This window comes from Pipistrellus hanaki (assembly GCF_964339955.1).
Source record: "Pipistrellus hanaki genome assembly, chromosome: 6".
In the NCBI taxonomy this organism is placed as follows: Eukaryota; Metazoa; Chordata; class Mammalia; order Chiroptera; family Vespertilionidae; genus Pipistrellus; species Pipistrellus hanaki.
This window is the reverse complement of record NC_140508.1, coordinates 14,941,646-14,955,950: the sequence shown is the minus strand read 5'-3', so window position 1 is coordinate 14,955,950 and position 14,305 is coordinate 14,941,646. Positions and strand designations below refer to the sequence as shown.

Below are 14,305 nucleotides of genomic sequence, written 5' to 3'. Positions count from 1 at the left end.
GCCTCCCGCCCAGGGGCTCACGGACACCCACCTTCCTGCCAAGATGGAAGGGCACGACCGGGTCGTCCTCGGCGTGCAGGATGAGCAGAGAGCAGGAGATGTGCTTCACGCTGTGGAGGGAGGAGGGAGGACGGACCAGATCAAGATCTCAGGGCGACGGCTGGGGTCTCCCGGCACCCTGGCCCACCCTTGGCGGGGACCTGGGTTTAGGGAGTATTTCACCATGCTGTTTAAAGCTCTAATTCTGCTGGGCTGCTTTTTACTAGAGAACTAAAAGCTGATTTCTGAGATGTTTCTATCAGCATTTATTCTAGGTGTCCGTCAAACCTAGAGATCAATTTATTCACCAAATCTGGCCTCTGCATAGTTTCTGAAAATTGAACATGATTTTCAAGTTAGAATATTTTGTTAAGTTACAGAACAGTATTTACAAACTGAATATCTTAGGAGAGCCAAGAAACTAACTACAAATGAACGTTACTAGGCATCTGTTGGTAAGTGTCTATATCCTCTAATTTATCTTTGGCATAAAACACATAAGGTCACTCTTGAATGTTTACTAGTAAATTAACATTTCCAATAGGTTCACTTACTTCAACCCCTTTAGCAAACCACACAATGGCCGAGTGTCTCTTGGCTGCCTCACAGAGGCCTCATGCTGAGCGGGTGGACATGGCACCCACCTGGTCTTAGAGATTCCATACTGATCACTGCCTGGGGGCTCCAGGAGGGCAGTGCTGGGGGCAAGCCTGGCACCTGGCGGAACCTGGGACGGGGGCTCGTCATCCCATCCACTCTGACCGCATTCCGCTGCCAGGGTGGAGCGAATCAAACTCTGAACTATCCACTTTCTTAGATTTTCTACTGTGGGCATTTTCCTTCCTGTTACCTGCTCTGAAAGAGGCAACTAATTGGCAACAGACCTGCCCCCCAAGAGGGGGCTCCTGAATTCCAGTGGGTGAGGGCTGGGCCCCGTGGGGGTGAAGTGCTTGCTGGACCCCACAACTGTCACCACTCAGCTAGGGGCAGGGCCCAAGGTGGCTTGCCCAGGAGAACAGCACTCATTGCTGTTGTTTAGAAAAAGTCCAGTTTGTTCAGATAATTCTTTCTTAAGTTCTAGAAAAACAACTGTATTTACAAACAGGTATTTTGCTTATAATTTTTGCTCAAATTTTAGTTCTATTTTTAGAACCAAAAAATATAATTGAGGGGGAAAATATGCTATTTTCAACATTCTGTTTCAAAATGTAGATTTTGCCAAAACCGGTTTGGCTCAATGGATAGAGTGTCGGCCTGCAGACTGAAAGGTCCCGGGTTCGATTCCAGTCAAGGGCTTGTATCTTGGTTGCGGGCACATCCCCAGTAGGGGGTATGCAAGAGGCAGCTGATCAATGATTCTCTCTCATCGATGTTTCTAACTCTATCCCTCTCTCTTCCTCTCTGTAAAAAAAATCAATAAAATACATTGTTTAAAATATTTTTTTAAATGTAGATTTTTAGGTATTAACTGAATATTTAGATAAGAATTTTTTCCTTTCTTTTTTTAAAAAAATTAAGAGATGAAATGAAGATATAAAAAAGACAATGCTAACAGAATATGAACATTGTTCAGAGAATGAGCCCTTAAGTAGAATATTTACTTTTGATTTACATAATAGAAATCATAGCCAACATCAATTAAATGGCTGAGGAAAAGTCAGTTTTTGAATAATAGTTACTATTACTGCTTTAACACCCATTCAGGATTTGGTTTTGCCAAAATATTCTCACATACAAACCACACGGACTCTGCTGTCACTAGCTTTAATCCTCCCGTCTTCCCAGACTCCATTTTCTCTAGGCAGCTCTCTACCTGCTTTCCCTCTATAAGGAGAGGTTAGAGGAGAACCAAAGTCTATTTGGTTAATGTGACTGAGCAGGTTTATCCTGGAGGTTCTCGGTGTTTTTCTAAGTGAAGAATTAGGTGCTCTACTACAGTACTCACTTTTCATCATTTGCAAATTTAATTCCACTGTTTGTAATGGGATCGAGGAAGAACCAGTCAAACCCAGGGAAGAATCGATATACCTGAAGAAGACATGGAAGCAATGTGCAGAAGAGTCAGTTAAACAGCCAGTGTGGCTCAGCTGAATGGAGTGTCGTCCCGTACACCAAAAGGTAATGGCTTCGACTGCCGGTCAGGGCACATACCCTGATTCAATCCCCGATCGGGGAGCATAGGGAAGTAACTGATCGGTGTTTCTCTTTCTCCCCCCCTCTTCCTCTCTCTAAAAGCAATCAATCAACTAATCAACCAAATAAAATACCCACATGGAAAGCCAAGGTCAAGGGTTCAGACAGTGGGCGCTGAGTGCCCAGGGAACATCCCTGCTTCCTAAGTATACTGACCTGCAGCTCTACCATGGCTCTACTGGGGTACCCCTGCCCCTCTGTGCCCTGACCACAGACACCCTGCTTAAGAGGACCCCCAACTTGCTGTAGCAAAAGCTGGCTGCAAGCAGGGCTCCTACACCTCAGAGCAGCAGCCTAGAGACCAGACATCCCGCAGACATCAGGGCCACCACCTCAAGAAAAATAGAGGCCGAAACCAGTTTGGCTCAGTGGATAGAGCGTCGGCCTGCGGACTGAAAGGTCCCAGGTTCGATTCCGGTCAAGGGCATGTACCTTGGTTGTGGGCACATCCCCAGTAGGAGGTGTGCAAGAGGCAGCTGATTGATAATTCTCTCTCATCGATGTTTCTAACTTTCTATCCCTCTCTCTTCCTCTCTGTAAAAAAATCAATAAAAAAAATTTTTTTTAAAAAGAAAGAAAAGAGGAATGGGGGTCCATACAACTTGGGAGAAAAGCAAAATCAAAGAATAAGCTAAAGAGGAATCTTGGTCAGCAATGGAGCAGTGTGAGGTCAGATGGTAGGCTGACACAGAAAACACAGCCAGTCAGGAAGCAGTGGGATGGAAACGGAAAGGCCACAGAGGAAGTCCCTCTAGGCCCGTGGTTGGCAAACTGCGGCTCTCGAGTCACATGTAGCTCTTTGGCCCCTTGAGTGTGGCTCTTCCACGGCCTGAGCGAGTCTATTTTGAAAAAGTGGCGTTAGAAGAAGTTTAAGTTTAAAAAATTTGGCTCTCAAAAAACATTTCAATTGTTGTACTGTTGATATTTGGCTCTGTTGGCTAATGAGTTTGCCGACCACTGTTCTAGGCAACACGTTACCCCAAAATTCAACAGTGAGAGCCTGGCTGCTCAGCACTGTCTGTGGGGATGGAGGGAAGGCACTCACCAGCTCACCCCTGAGGAAAAAGCTGGATAACAACCCTCAGCATAGGCTGAGCCCCACAGGGAACACTGCCGGTGTGCAAGCCAGGCCACGGGGGCAAGGCTTCCTGAGGGTCCTGCCACTGAGCTGTGAACCCATCCTAACTGGCTGCAAAGTTATAAACGTCCTGGGCAGCTCTGGATTCAAGCCAATGCCCAGAACTAAACAAAGATTAATTCTTAATAAATCTGCCTTCATTAGAATACTTAAATATTTGTTTTTTATGGTATTATTTCTATACTTACTACAGTCACTTCATAGTAATAAATAATGAAAATAAGTCCATTTTAAATAAGATCTGTACTTGCCACTGAGAACGGATGGCTCTTGGCTTCTTCGCGGATATTAGTGAATGGAGATTCCAATATAAGGGCATCCGGAGGCGTCTCTAGATTATTGGTAAAATAAACAGGAAAGTGGGAGATAGGCAAGAAGCCCAGACAAAACACAAGCTCCATGGCCCCTTGGGGGTCCATGGGAAGGGGAGCCCCCCCCAGAAAAGCCAGTGGAAGCTGGGTGCCAACCTGGCCAGCTGCACCCCTCAGGCCCTCCCACATGACTGGCATGAGAGAATACCCACACAGGGGACCCTCAGGCGGCCATGGGTCCCTCCTGAGAACCACATCTGGTAAAGCTGCTTATTTGGAGCCTGGTTCCTGGTGAGGCTGCACCCACTGCTCAGGAATCCCTTGGGGGATGCAGGCTTAGGGCAGCTAAGGGTCTGCCAGGCCCTGGCCTCAATGCCCAGCTCAAGGGGCTCCAAGGGGACACGGAGCACAGGCACTTCACAAGACTCACAGCAGCGCCTGGAACACAGCCGGTGCCCAGGCGCTCTGCCTGCCCTGAGGGAGCCGGGACCGAGAGGAGCCCTGCCCACACACCAGAACTCATGCCACGTGAGCCCCTACCTCGCTCACAGAGGCGCCGCACCAGATTCGTTGCCACTCTGAAAAGAGAAAACAAAACAAAACAGTTCAGTTGAAGTTTGACAGAAACTGTTTTATATGAAACCAGAAAGTGAGCAGAGAAGCTGTGGGATCTGCGAGGAGGTTGGTAGCATTATAGGGAGGGGGTGCGGAGACAAAAACGCTCTAGGACTGTGGGTGGGCCCGGCTGCCCCAGCCTCAGCCAAGCCCTCTGTCAAGGACTGCGATGACAGCGACCCTTTATGTCCCCACGGCGGGTTCTGCAGCCTCACCGGAAACAGCCTCCCTCGGGCTGCACAACACTGCCCCTCGGCTCACACCTGGTTAGAGCGAGTGCTCCTGAGACAGCTAAGAGCAGGCTGTGTCCACCGCATGGTTCTGGGGGCCTCTTGCCATACCAGCCATGTCCTTTGCTGACAGCCATGGCAAGATGGCCTGGTCCCCTCCCCTTCCCGGACACATTGCTGAGGGCTATCTTCCCCACGAGAAGCCAGGAGGCCCTGACCCCGACAACGCCCAGCCTGCAAGCCCGGCCCAAAGGCAGCGTGCTATCAGGATAAGCAGCAACCTGGACAGGTGTCGCAGCCACTGCACCTGAATGAAAGGCGGCAGGAAAAGACAGGGTTGCTGAAAGTCCTGGGCTTCTGGGCACTGATCTTTCAGAAACATTCTGGACCTCACACCAGCAAAAACAATTTAGGTGACCCCAAATGGAACACTAAGTGCTTCCTGTCTTGGCACCGCTGCCTCCCCCAGGTTCCCCGGTAAACCAAGTACGGCCTGTGTGGCCCAGTGGGTACAAATGCCCCAGCAGTGATCAGAGCCCCAGCACTGGGGCTTGCTGGCCAGCACACGAAGTCCAAAACCAGGAGATGCAAAGCCCAGGTACATCTGGAACTTGAACCCCATCTGGTCTGCTCTGCTCTGTCTCCCCAAGGGCACAACCTCGGGCTGAGTCTGCCCATCCTCCCTGAGGAGGGGGAGACCACCCTACAGCTGCCCATGTGTGTCTCGAGTCACTTCTTGGGTTGAGGAGTTAAAGTAGTTCAACCCTTTATGGTCTCTCTGGTATGCATCCCCTGCCCGGCATGTAGACGAGAGACAAGGCTTGCTAGAACTGATGGTGCTACAGGAGCCGCAGGGCACAGGGCACCCTGGGGGAGCCCAGGCTGGAAGGTCGCTCCATGAAGACCTGCTCTCCAAAAGGTCATGCCATGCTGGGAACTCTTTTTTGTTTTTTAATTTTTTAAATTTATTTATTTATTAAGGTATTACATATGTGTCCTTATTCCCCCATTGCCCCACCACCCCACTCATGGCCTCACCCCCCTGTTGTCTGTGCCCATTGGTTAGGCTTATAGGCATGCATACAAGTTCTTGGTTGATCTCTCCTCCTTACCCCCACCCTCCCCTACCTTCCCTCTGAGGTTTGACGGTCTGATTGATGCTGCTCTGTCTCTGGATCTGTTTTTGTTCATCGGTTTATGTTGTTCACATGCTGGAACTCTTACCCAGTGCCTAGGGAGTGGCCCCAAATATACACAGGGTTGTCTCCACTTCTTGCTTTGATCCAGTCAAATACATGGAGTGCGTCATAGGTCATGCCCGACTCTGACGGCGTGCCTATTGAGTCACCCCAACCTGGGGGAGAGAGGCAGAAGAGAAGGAAGTCAAGCCCAGTTCACTGAACCTCTTGGGGGCAGATTCAACTCCCCTCCTTCTCAACAGGCAGGCCCAGACCATTAGGGGCAAAACAAATCTCTGCCATGACTGTGGTCACCATCCAGAGCTCCCCAAGGAGGGTGTCCCCTCAGACTGGCTCCTACTTCTCCCACCTCTTTACCCAATTACAACCCCTGAACCCAAAGGCCGTCCCACGCCCTAGACTGAGTCCTGATGAGCAGCAACAAAGAATGGAGTGGTCCTGCTGGGACATCAACCTCCCCAACACGGGGGGCTTGCCTGGCTGGTCTAGGATGAGAGGCCAATGAGAGCCCAGCCTGCCCCAGGACCCCTCAGCCCAATCCAGGCGCCCTGGCTCAGCTTCAGCCCAGCTGTGAATAGGCAAGGGAGTCAGGAGAGGCGCTGAGAAACAGGGTGGATGACAGGATAGGTGCAGGTAATTCCAGGCTCCAGGCAACTCTGAACCAGAGAGGCAAGGGCTCTAGACATCTTGTTTGCATAATGGAGGAAGGCCAAACACATCTCCTCCACTCCGGGTCCTCCCAAGGGCCCTTCTACCCAGTCTCCAGGAAAGGTCAAGTGCCCTTGTCATTTCCACCAGCTCAGCAGTGAGTGAGTCATCATCAAATGATCTGAAAGTATCATAAGGTTCAGAAAAAGCAGGTTCTGCTGCATAAGCAAAAACCCACAGAGTAAACCCACAAAGTCACTTCCCCTGGGCATCCCAGACACCAGATTAGGGAAGAAGTCATATGAGAAACAAGGCCAGAGGCTCAAGGCACAGTGGGAGGCAGGGACACGGGGATAGGGAGGGACAAAGACACACACAGAGAGACCGAGACTTGACAGGAACAGGAAGAGATACTTAGAAGTGGAATTTCTCTCTTGTAGGGCTTAGAAATGTAGAGACTTAATATACTGGATTCCATTGCTTGGCAGAAGCACAGGGAGGAAAAGGAAGAAGGCTGGCCCTTCTCATTATCCTGAGGGCTACAGAGCAGACACAGAAAATCCCTTTTAACATGGACAAAGGGATAAATGGGCAAACTGACTTCTGGATCCTCATTTCAGAGTTTTCCCCAACCCTAATTTTCAACCTGATGGAACCAGGAACTGTCTTGACAAAATAACCATTCCTGAGGGCCCACATCCCTCTCTGGAACCTGTAAATATGTTATGTGAAAGTGAAGCAGGTTAGCAAGAAACTAAGAAAATTCCCTGGCAAGCGACTGAAGAAACAGACAAATGGCTGAACAAACAGCCAGAATGGGTGAGCAATAACAGCAGGTAATAAATCACAAGAATCTACCCTTCCCAACTAAAGCTACAGAATAGAAGGTGGTTTAAATCACCTTAGTCTGAGAGACAGACAACAACAACAACAACAGAGCGAGACTAATACAAGAAAAAGGCAAAACTAACCATAAAATGACCCCAGGCCCCAAAAGTCAGGGTCCAAGTAATGCAGATACAAGGGGCCAGCAGTCAAGGAATGCGGGCAGCATCAAGAAGCTGGAAAAGGCCCTGGCTGGTTTGGCTCAGTGGATAGAGCACTGGCCTGTGGACCGAAGGACCTCGGGTTCGATTCCGGCCAAGGGCACATGCCCAGGTTCAAGCTCAATCCCCAGTAGGGGATGTGCAGGAGGCAGCAGATTAATGATCCTGTCATCATTGATGTTTCTGTCTCTCCTTTTCTGTGGGTTCTTGATCTCTACAGGGGTAAGCCCTCTGATTTATTCAAGAAAGAATAAATATCGCAGGGGCAAGAATAACAATCTTCTCTCTTAGCAGTTCCTTTTCCTGTTTTCATAACCTCCGTTAGGCAAACTCTCCCAGGCATAAAAGCGTCTGATGTCCTGCTGCAGAGAAAGTCTTGAGTCCAATAAAGAAAAAAGAATCGTCCACATCATCTCCCTACCTCTCTGAAATTTTATATATATATATTTTTTTTTTTTTTAATTTTTTTTTTAACCAACAAGCTGGAAAAGACAAGAAACCAGATGCTCCCATAGTACCTTTTGAAGGAACCAGCCCTGCCAACAGCTGGATTTTAGCTCAGATCCTAGAGATTTTGAACTTCTGACCTCTAGAACTGCAAGACAATAAATATGTGCTATTTTAAGACAATTAAGTTTGTGGTAATTTGTTACAACAACAAGAACTAACTAGCATGACACTCATATCCTCAGTCTGAGCATACTGGACAACAATGCCCTCCAAGAAGGTCAAGATAAGCCAGCCAAGTGGCCGTCCGCCTTGACTCTCTCCGCTGAGAACGAAGGCGGGGCATACATTTCTCAGCCAGCTGCTCACCATTAATACAAAGTATTTCCTGGCTCACTGAAGTAGAATGTTCTTAGCTTACATCAAACTGTGGGTTCCTGATCTCTTCGGGGCAAACCCTCTGATTTATTCAAGAAAGAAATACCGCAGGGGCAAGAATAACAATCTTCTCTCTTAGCAGCTCCTTTTCCTGTTTTCATAACCTCAATAAGACACACTCTCCCAAGCATAAAACGCATCTGATGTCCTGCTGCAGAGAAAGTCTTGAGTCCAATAAAGAAAAAAGACAGAATCGCCCACATTTAAAATGTTGCTCACAGAGGGCACTAGTGCCTGCCTGTAACAGAGACGCCCTTGGCGGCTGCATGCAGACACTCACTGAAGGACCGGTCCCCTTCTATTACCTTAACAGACAGTTACCACAGGATAGGAGCCCACTAGCTACACATCAAACATAGACTAGAGTGGGACAGGCTAGTAAGCCAGGACAAGCAGAATAGGGAAACTGAGAGATAAACAGCAGTTTGCAGCCACCTAGGACAGTGGTCAGTAAACTCATTAGTCAACAGAGCCAAATATCAACAGTACAACGCTTGAAATTTCTTTTGAGAGCCAAAAAACGACTTCTGAGCATGGGCCACAAAGTTTCAATCGCACTGTAAGTGCATGCCCGCTGGTGGTATTTTGTGGAAGAGCCACACTCAAGGGGCCAAAGAGCCGCATGTGGCTCGAGAGCCGAGGCTTACCGACCACTGACCTAAGAAATCTAGATGCCAGGCAGTTTGCAGCCACCTAGTAAATGGTATCTTCCCTAAACCTGGGACACTGGAGAATAAAGCATTTGCACTTCCCCTCCCCAACCCGGTGGAATTAGCTTACATCACCCTACTCAGGGGGACAACAGAACTCAAATTAGTGCCATTATCAACCACACCCTAGGACAGATGAAGGTAAGAGGATAGATCTCATTTTGTAACAGCAGCACACACGTGATGAATATTCTATTGATCCTCCCCTAAACACCCAGCCTTTAAATCCCCTCAAAACAAGTAAGGTCCCCCCCCACACACACACACACATCCCAGCATGCCCTCTCCCTCTTCTTTCCCCAGAGGCATGCATCTCCTCAATTCTAAGGGACCCCACAGGCTTGCAACCAGGGCAGCAATGGGCAGTGGCAGTTCATCCCAGGCTAACTCCCCGAATCTGTCCCCAAGGCCTCCTTTTCCCTGACTTCTTAGTGAGCCAAAGCAGAACAGCATGGGCTCATTCCCTGGCGTTTTTAGTTTCGCTGCCCCAGCTTTAATAAACATCCTCTAAAATTCACCTGGACTCCCGTGTTGTGAAATTTTTCCTGCACGAAGTCAAGAACCCACACACTATCAGCAGACAGCCCCGCCAAGGGCCAGGTCCCCTGTCCGGTAACAGGAGGAAGTGGGAGGGCTAGGAGATGCAATTTCAAAAGAACCCTCACCTCTGTAGTCAAAGGTGACCACGTGGTAACCAAGGGAACTCAGCACCTGTGAAGTGAGAAATAAACATCTGGGCAAAGAGATCCACGTACCTTGGACAGAGGGTAACCTGCCCCTTACTGAACCCATCCTGGCTTCTGTCTTTACACCCCACACACATGGGAAACTTAATCAAGACTTGTCATCATGGTGCCCCAATCCCGGTGGGATCTTAAAAACCCACCGCCAATGCTGCTACTGGATACACTGACGCCCTCCAGTCAGCAGTGTGAGCAGGAAGCCTCTCCCTTGGCTCCGAGCCACACCTGCACCTCTGCATTCAGGGGCTCACAGGGGGGCTTTGACCACCCAGCAACCCAGGAGGAACTCCATCTGCAACCTAGCGTATCTCAAACTTTAAGCTTTCACTGAATTGTCTCTGTTATTAAAAAATCTTCTAGACTTGAGATTTCTCACTGGATACCTGCTTACAGCCCCCTTCCACTCCATCCGCCAGGCTGGCTCATGTGTGCCCACAGGCATGTGGAAGCTGCCAGCCACAAGTCACCCAAAGTCATTGGCGGGCCTGTGCTCCTGTAGGTGACCATCAGCTCCCAGCCTCCCGCAAATCCTACGCTCTCCAGAGCCACACTGTTCCTGGTGTGGACCACTCTATGGACAGAAACCTCAAAACGGGACCTACTGTTTTCTAAGCACTCCCTTCCCTGACTCAATCTAATCCACACAGGGAGACAAACACCCCACAGCCCAGGGCAGTCCACCTGGTGTATGACAGAGCAGTGCCGCAGAGACTGATGTCCCCACGCATCTGCTTGTGTCCCTTTCTGCCTTAGCAGTCCCTTTTCCCTCTAAGAGATGCCCCTCTAAGCGAAGGATGACCCCGGGACACTGGTAACAACTGCACATTTCAGGCTCCTAGAAACCCGAGGAAGACACGGACCAGGCAGAAGGGAAGGTCTACGAGCCTGCCTGCAGCAGCCCCTTTTCTGGGGAGACCTGCTGGGGTTGAAATCCGATTTAACTGTGACTGTACTTCCTGTGAGGCGAGAAACTTCTGTGGGCCCAACTCCTGAGTCTGCAACTTGGGAGTAAAGTATAGTACCTGACCCCTCTGTCCTCTCCATTCCTCTCATATGTAACATACTTGTACCAGTAAACAATTTCAAATGGCTTTTATGTAATCAGCCAACACCTGGCATAAGATCTACAAGGTCCATTTATCCTGATTTTGGAAACTTTCCTGGAGGCAGCATTGTCGGAAGCACTCCATGATGGTGTCACCCAAGAGGCAGTGCCAGAAAGGCCACCATGATTAACAATCAAAATTATTAGGGAACTCCCTGCTGTTCATGCCACCTGGAAAGGACAGACAGAAAACAACACTTGGGCAATGCCCCCGCCATCAGAGACCCCTGTGGACACTGTTCTGTCCATCATACACCATCAGTCACAGACAGTGTAGACACTGCATGGCCCATCACAGACTGTGTGGATACTGCTCTCTCCGCACACACTGGCCATGCTCACCTACCTTGTAAAGCTCCACTCGGTGGTCACCTCCTCTAGAATGTCAGGAAGAAGGAAACAAGAATAGATGTTAATGCATCTTCTCAAAGAGGCAGGCCCAGGGTCAATACTGGAGCATTTGGGCTTTTAAGGACTTGGTTCCCAAAACCAAAACCATAAAGGAAGGGCCAGGCACTGGTGGACAGGTGACCTCCTCCTTGGGTTACCCTAGGTGGCTCTAAGCTTGCCTGTCGTAGTACTGTGCCAAGCAAGGGACAGTCTTAGTACTTTGGAGATATTTGTTAATTACTATTATATCTTACTTTTCTTTCTTTAAAATTTTTTATTTATTTTTAATTAATTATTTTTTTAAACTTTTTAAATTATTATTACTTTTCTTTTTGACCAGGTAATTCCTACATGCAGTACAAAATCCAAAAGATACAAGAGGATACACAGGAGGCCCACCCACTCCTGCCCCAGCATCCAGCCTCTTCCACTGCCCAGGGACCGCCTATGACAGAAGCAAAGGCCCTTCTTTACTTGCAGACACACACCCACAGGGATCCGCCACACACACCTCACTTTTCACTCAATACGTCACAGCCAGCTCTCAAGTACCCAGTACACTCTTTTTAGCGGTGGTCACTTTGCTTGTGCCGTTTGGTTCTTTACCACCTGCTGCTGACTTAAGTTTTGCTGCCATGGCCAGATACATGTGAGCCATGTGTGTGACTCATTCCTACACAAGGAACTACTACCTGAAGGTGTGCAATCGTAATCTTGACAATCACTGCTGAGTCCTTCAGAGGGCCCTCACCTTCTACCCCAAGTGTGTGAGAACAGCTGTCGCCCAGCTCCTCACCAATAGACTAGTTTTTGTGGGCACTTTTTATTACCAAGGCTGAATAGGCTTTCATACATTTGAACTATTTCACATGTCTGTATTCTCTGTCCAGGGACCATCTATTCCTTCTCACTTTCTGTGCAGTTGTTGGTCAACTGTTACTGTGGACAGACAGACTCCAAAGTGGGAATGGGGCAGCCTCAGAACAGGGCCACCTCAGGACAAGGAAGGAAGGAAGGGAGGGAGGAAAGGAGGGAGGGAGAGAGGGAGGGAGGGAGGGAGAGAGGGAGGGAGGGAGGGAGGGAGGGAGGGAGGGAGGGAGGGAGGGAGAGAGGGAGGGAGGGAGGGAGGGAGGGAGAGTGGGTGGGTATTGGCAGGTGGGCTCGCTCAGCTGTGTTTTTTTATAACGAGCATTTTGTCCATTTTAGGTTTGTATTTGGGGGTGGGGGGAAGGTGTGTCCTTGAGAGACAAGGACCAGGTGAAGGAGGAAACCAATACAATGCAGAAACAAAAATACAAAGAAATGAGTTTCAAGTCTAGAACGAAATACTGCGCAATGTTTGCAGTTAACTTTGGAAGAGTTCATGGTGGCTCTTGTCTAAATTTTTCAAATGTCCTACCTTGAACAAAAAAAAAAAAATGATTCAGAGCATGACACAAGTAGCCGGGGATCTGAATCTCAGGGCACGGCCTGAGTCTGGCCAAAGAGCAGGGACAGGAACGATCTGCAGCACAGGCAGTCTCTGGAGCAGTGGGAGGGAGCAGCAAACCTTTCAAACTCACAATATCCCTCTAAGCCTGAAGTTACAGGCAGTTTGTTTTATTTACCCTGTGACTGGCATTGCTTTAACTCATTAGTCTATGGAGGCAAATATCAACAGGACAACGATTAAAATTTCTTTTGAGAACCAAATTTTTTAAACTTAAACTTCTTCTAATGCCACTTCTTCAAAATAGACTCTCGCCCAGGCCGTGGTATTTTGTGGAAGAGCCACACTCAAGGGGCCAAAGAGCCGAATGTGGCTCACGAGCAGCGGTTTGCTGACCATTGGCTTAACTGAACCTTATTCACAATAAACTTCAAAATTCTCTCATTTACAGCCAAGATACTACAAGAGCTATTTGTAGCCACTTGCTCTTTAAAAGAAGAAGAGAAATGGTCTGTGCCTTGTTCCAGACATAGAAGAAAGCAAACAGCAAGAGCATACATGATTTAGTAGCTAGGCACTCTGTTCCTTGGCTCAGTAACCATCCTCGAGGGCCACGCCTCCTGGACTTCCTGCCTGTCCTCTGCACAGCCCCTCTGCCCAGACTCCCACTGTGGCCTGCTTTCCCCTCCAGAAAGGCCCGTCAGTATTCTCTAGCAGGTTCTGTCTATAAAATGACCACACCCCAGCCCACCACTATGGCCAATGCACCAGGCAGTGGCCCTGCCTCCTGCCTCCTGCCAGCTCCTTGCAGGCTCTCTCACACGACCTAAGGCAGCTGCAGCAACAGTGACCCTCCCAAGGGATTCAGGCAGAGCTTTGTTCAGAAAATGCACATGCCCCTTGTCCCCCTCCTCCCCTCTCTACCCCTTACCCCCCACATCAGCTCTCCCACAGACTCTTCTGAGTAAGGCTGGCCACAGGGGGCAGTGGGAGCTCCAATCCCAGCTGGTCTGAAGAACATGGCATCAAAGTCACCCTTGAAGCTGGGATAAACCTGGACAAGGGCTTTATGTGCCAGCTGTGTTACCTCACTGGCCCAGCAGGCCGCACCGGCACTGCTGGCTCACAGCTGGAAGCAGAGAACACACGAAAGTCACCCTGACCTGACAGCATGTGGGTCACCTCAGCTGACCTTCCTCTGCCTTTGGCTAAACCTCTTCAGTGTCATCTCCGCCTCTTCTCAGCACTCGCTGGCCTTTCTAGGTGTCCCTCCTCCCCCGGGAGGGCATACCTGCCAGTGAGAAAGTGCCAACCCGCCTGCAGTCATCAGACAGGGCTGCCAAAGCTGCAGCTTAACAGGAGACAACCTTCCTCAGGGCATGCTTAGGAAGATCACACCACCCCTCTTACCCACCGAGAAACCTTGTTCCCCAAACCACGGGCCCTCAGACTCTTTGCCTTTTAATTTACATTAGGCAGGACACACCCCACTCTGCCCCAGAATCTGGGTCACTCTGACAGAGACCAGCCTCCTCCATCCCACCCCAGTCACTGGGAGCGTCAGATAAGGGGTTTCTGGACATCTGCTTAACATGGTGGCTTCTAAGGAAAGAGGATCGGGGCC

At 49.3% G+C, this 14,305-nt stretch overlaps 1 protein-coding gene across 1 annotated transcript in view; it reads right to left on the bottom strand.

Moving 5' to 3' along the window:
* ABHD12 (abhydrolase domain containing 12, lysophospholipase) overlaps window positions 1-14,305 on the bottom strand; it is a 65,656-nt gene that overhangs the window by 2,163 nt on the left and 49,188 nt on the right. Inside the window, exons 5-11 of the mRNA XM_084887110.1 lie at window positions 11,209-11,239; window positions 9,680-9,725; window positions 5,751-5,880; window positions 4,222-4,259; window positions 3,622-3,701; window positions 1,985-2,067; window positions 32-110 (exon numbers count right to left, since the gene is read on the bottom strand). Of these exons, the coding sequence (XP_084743236.1) occupies window positions 32-110; window positions 1,985-2,067; window positions 3,622-3,701; window positions 4,222-4,259; window positions 5,751-5,880; window positions 9,680-9,725; window positions 11,209-11,239 (487 nt within the window). The remainder of the gene's footprint in view (window positions 1-31; window positions 111-1,984; window positions 2,068-3,621; window positions 3,702-4,221; window positions 4,260-5,750; window positions 5,881-9,679; window positions 9,726-11,208; window positions 11,240-14,305) is intronic.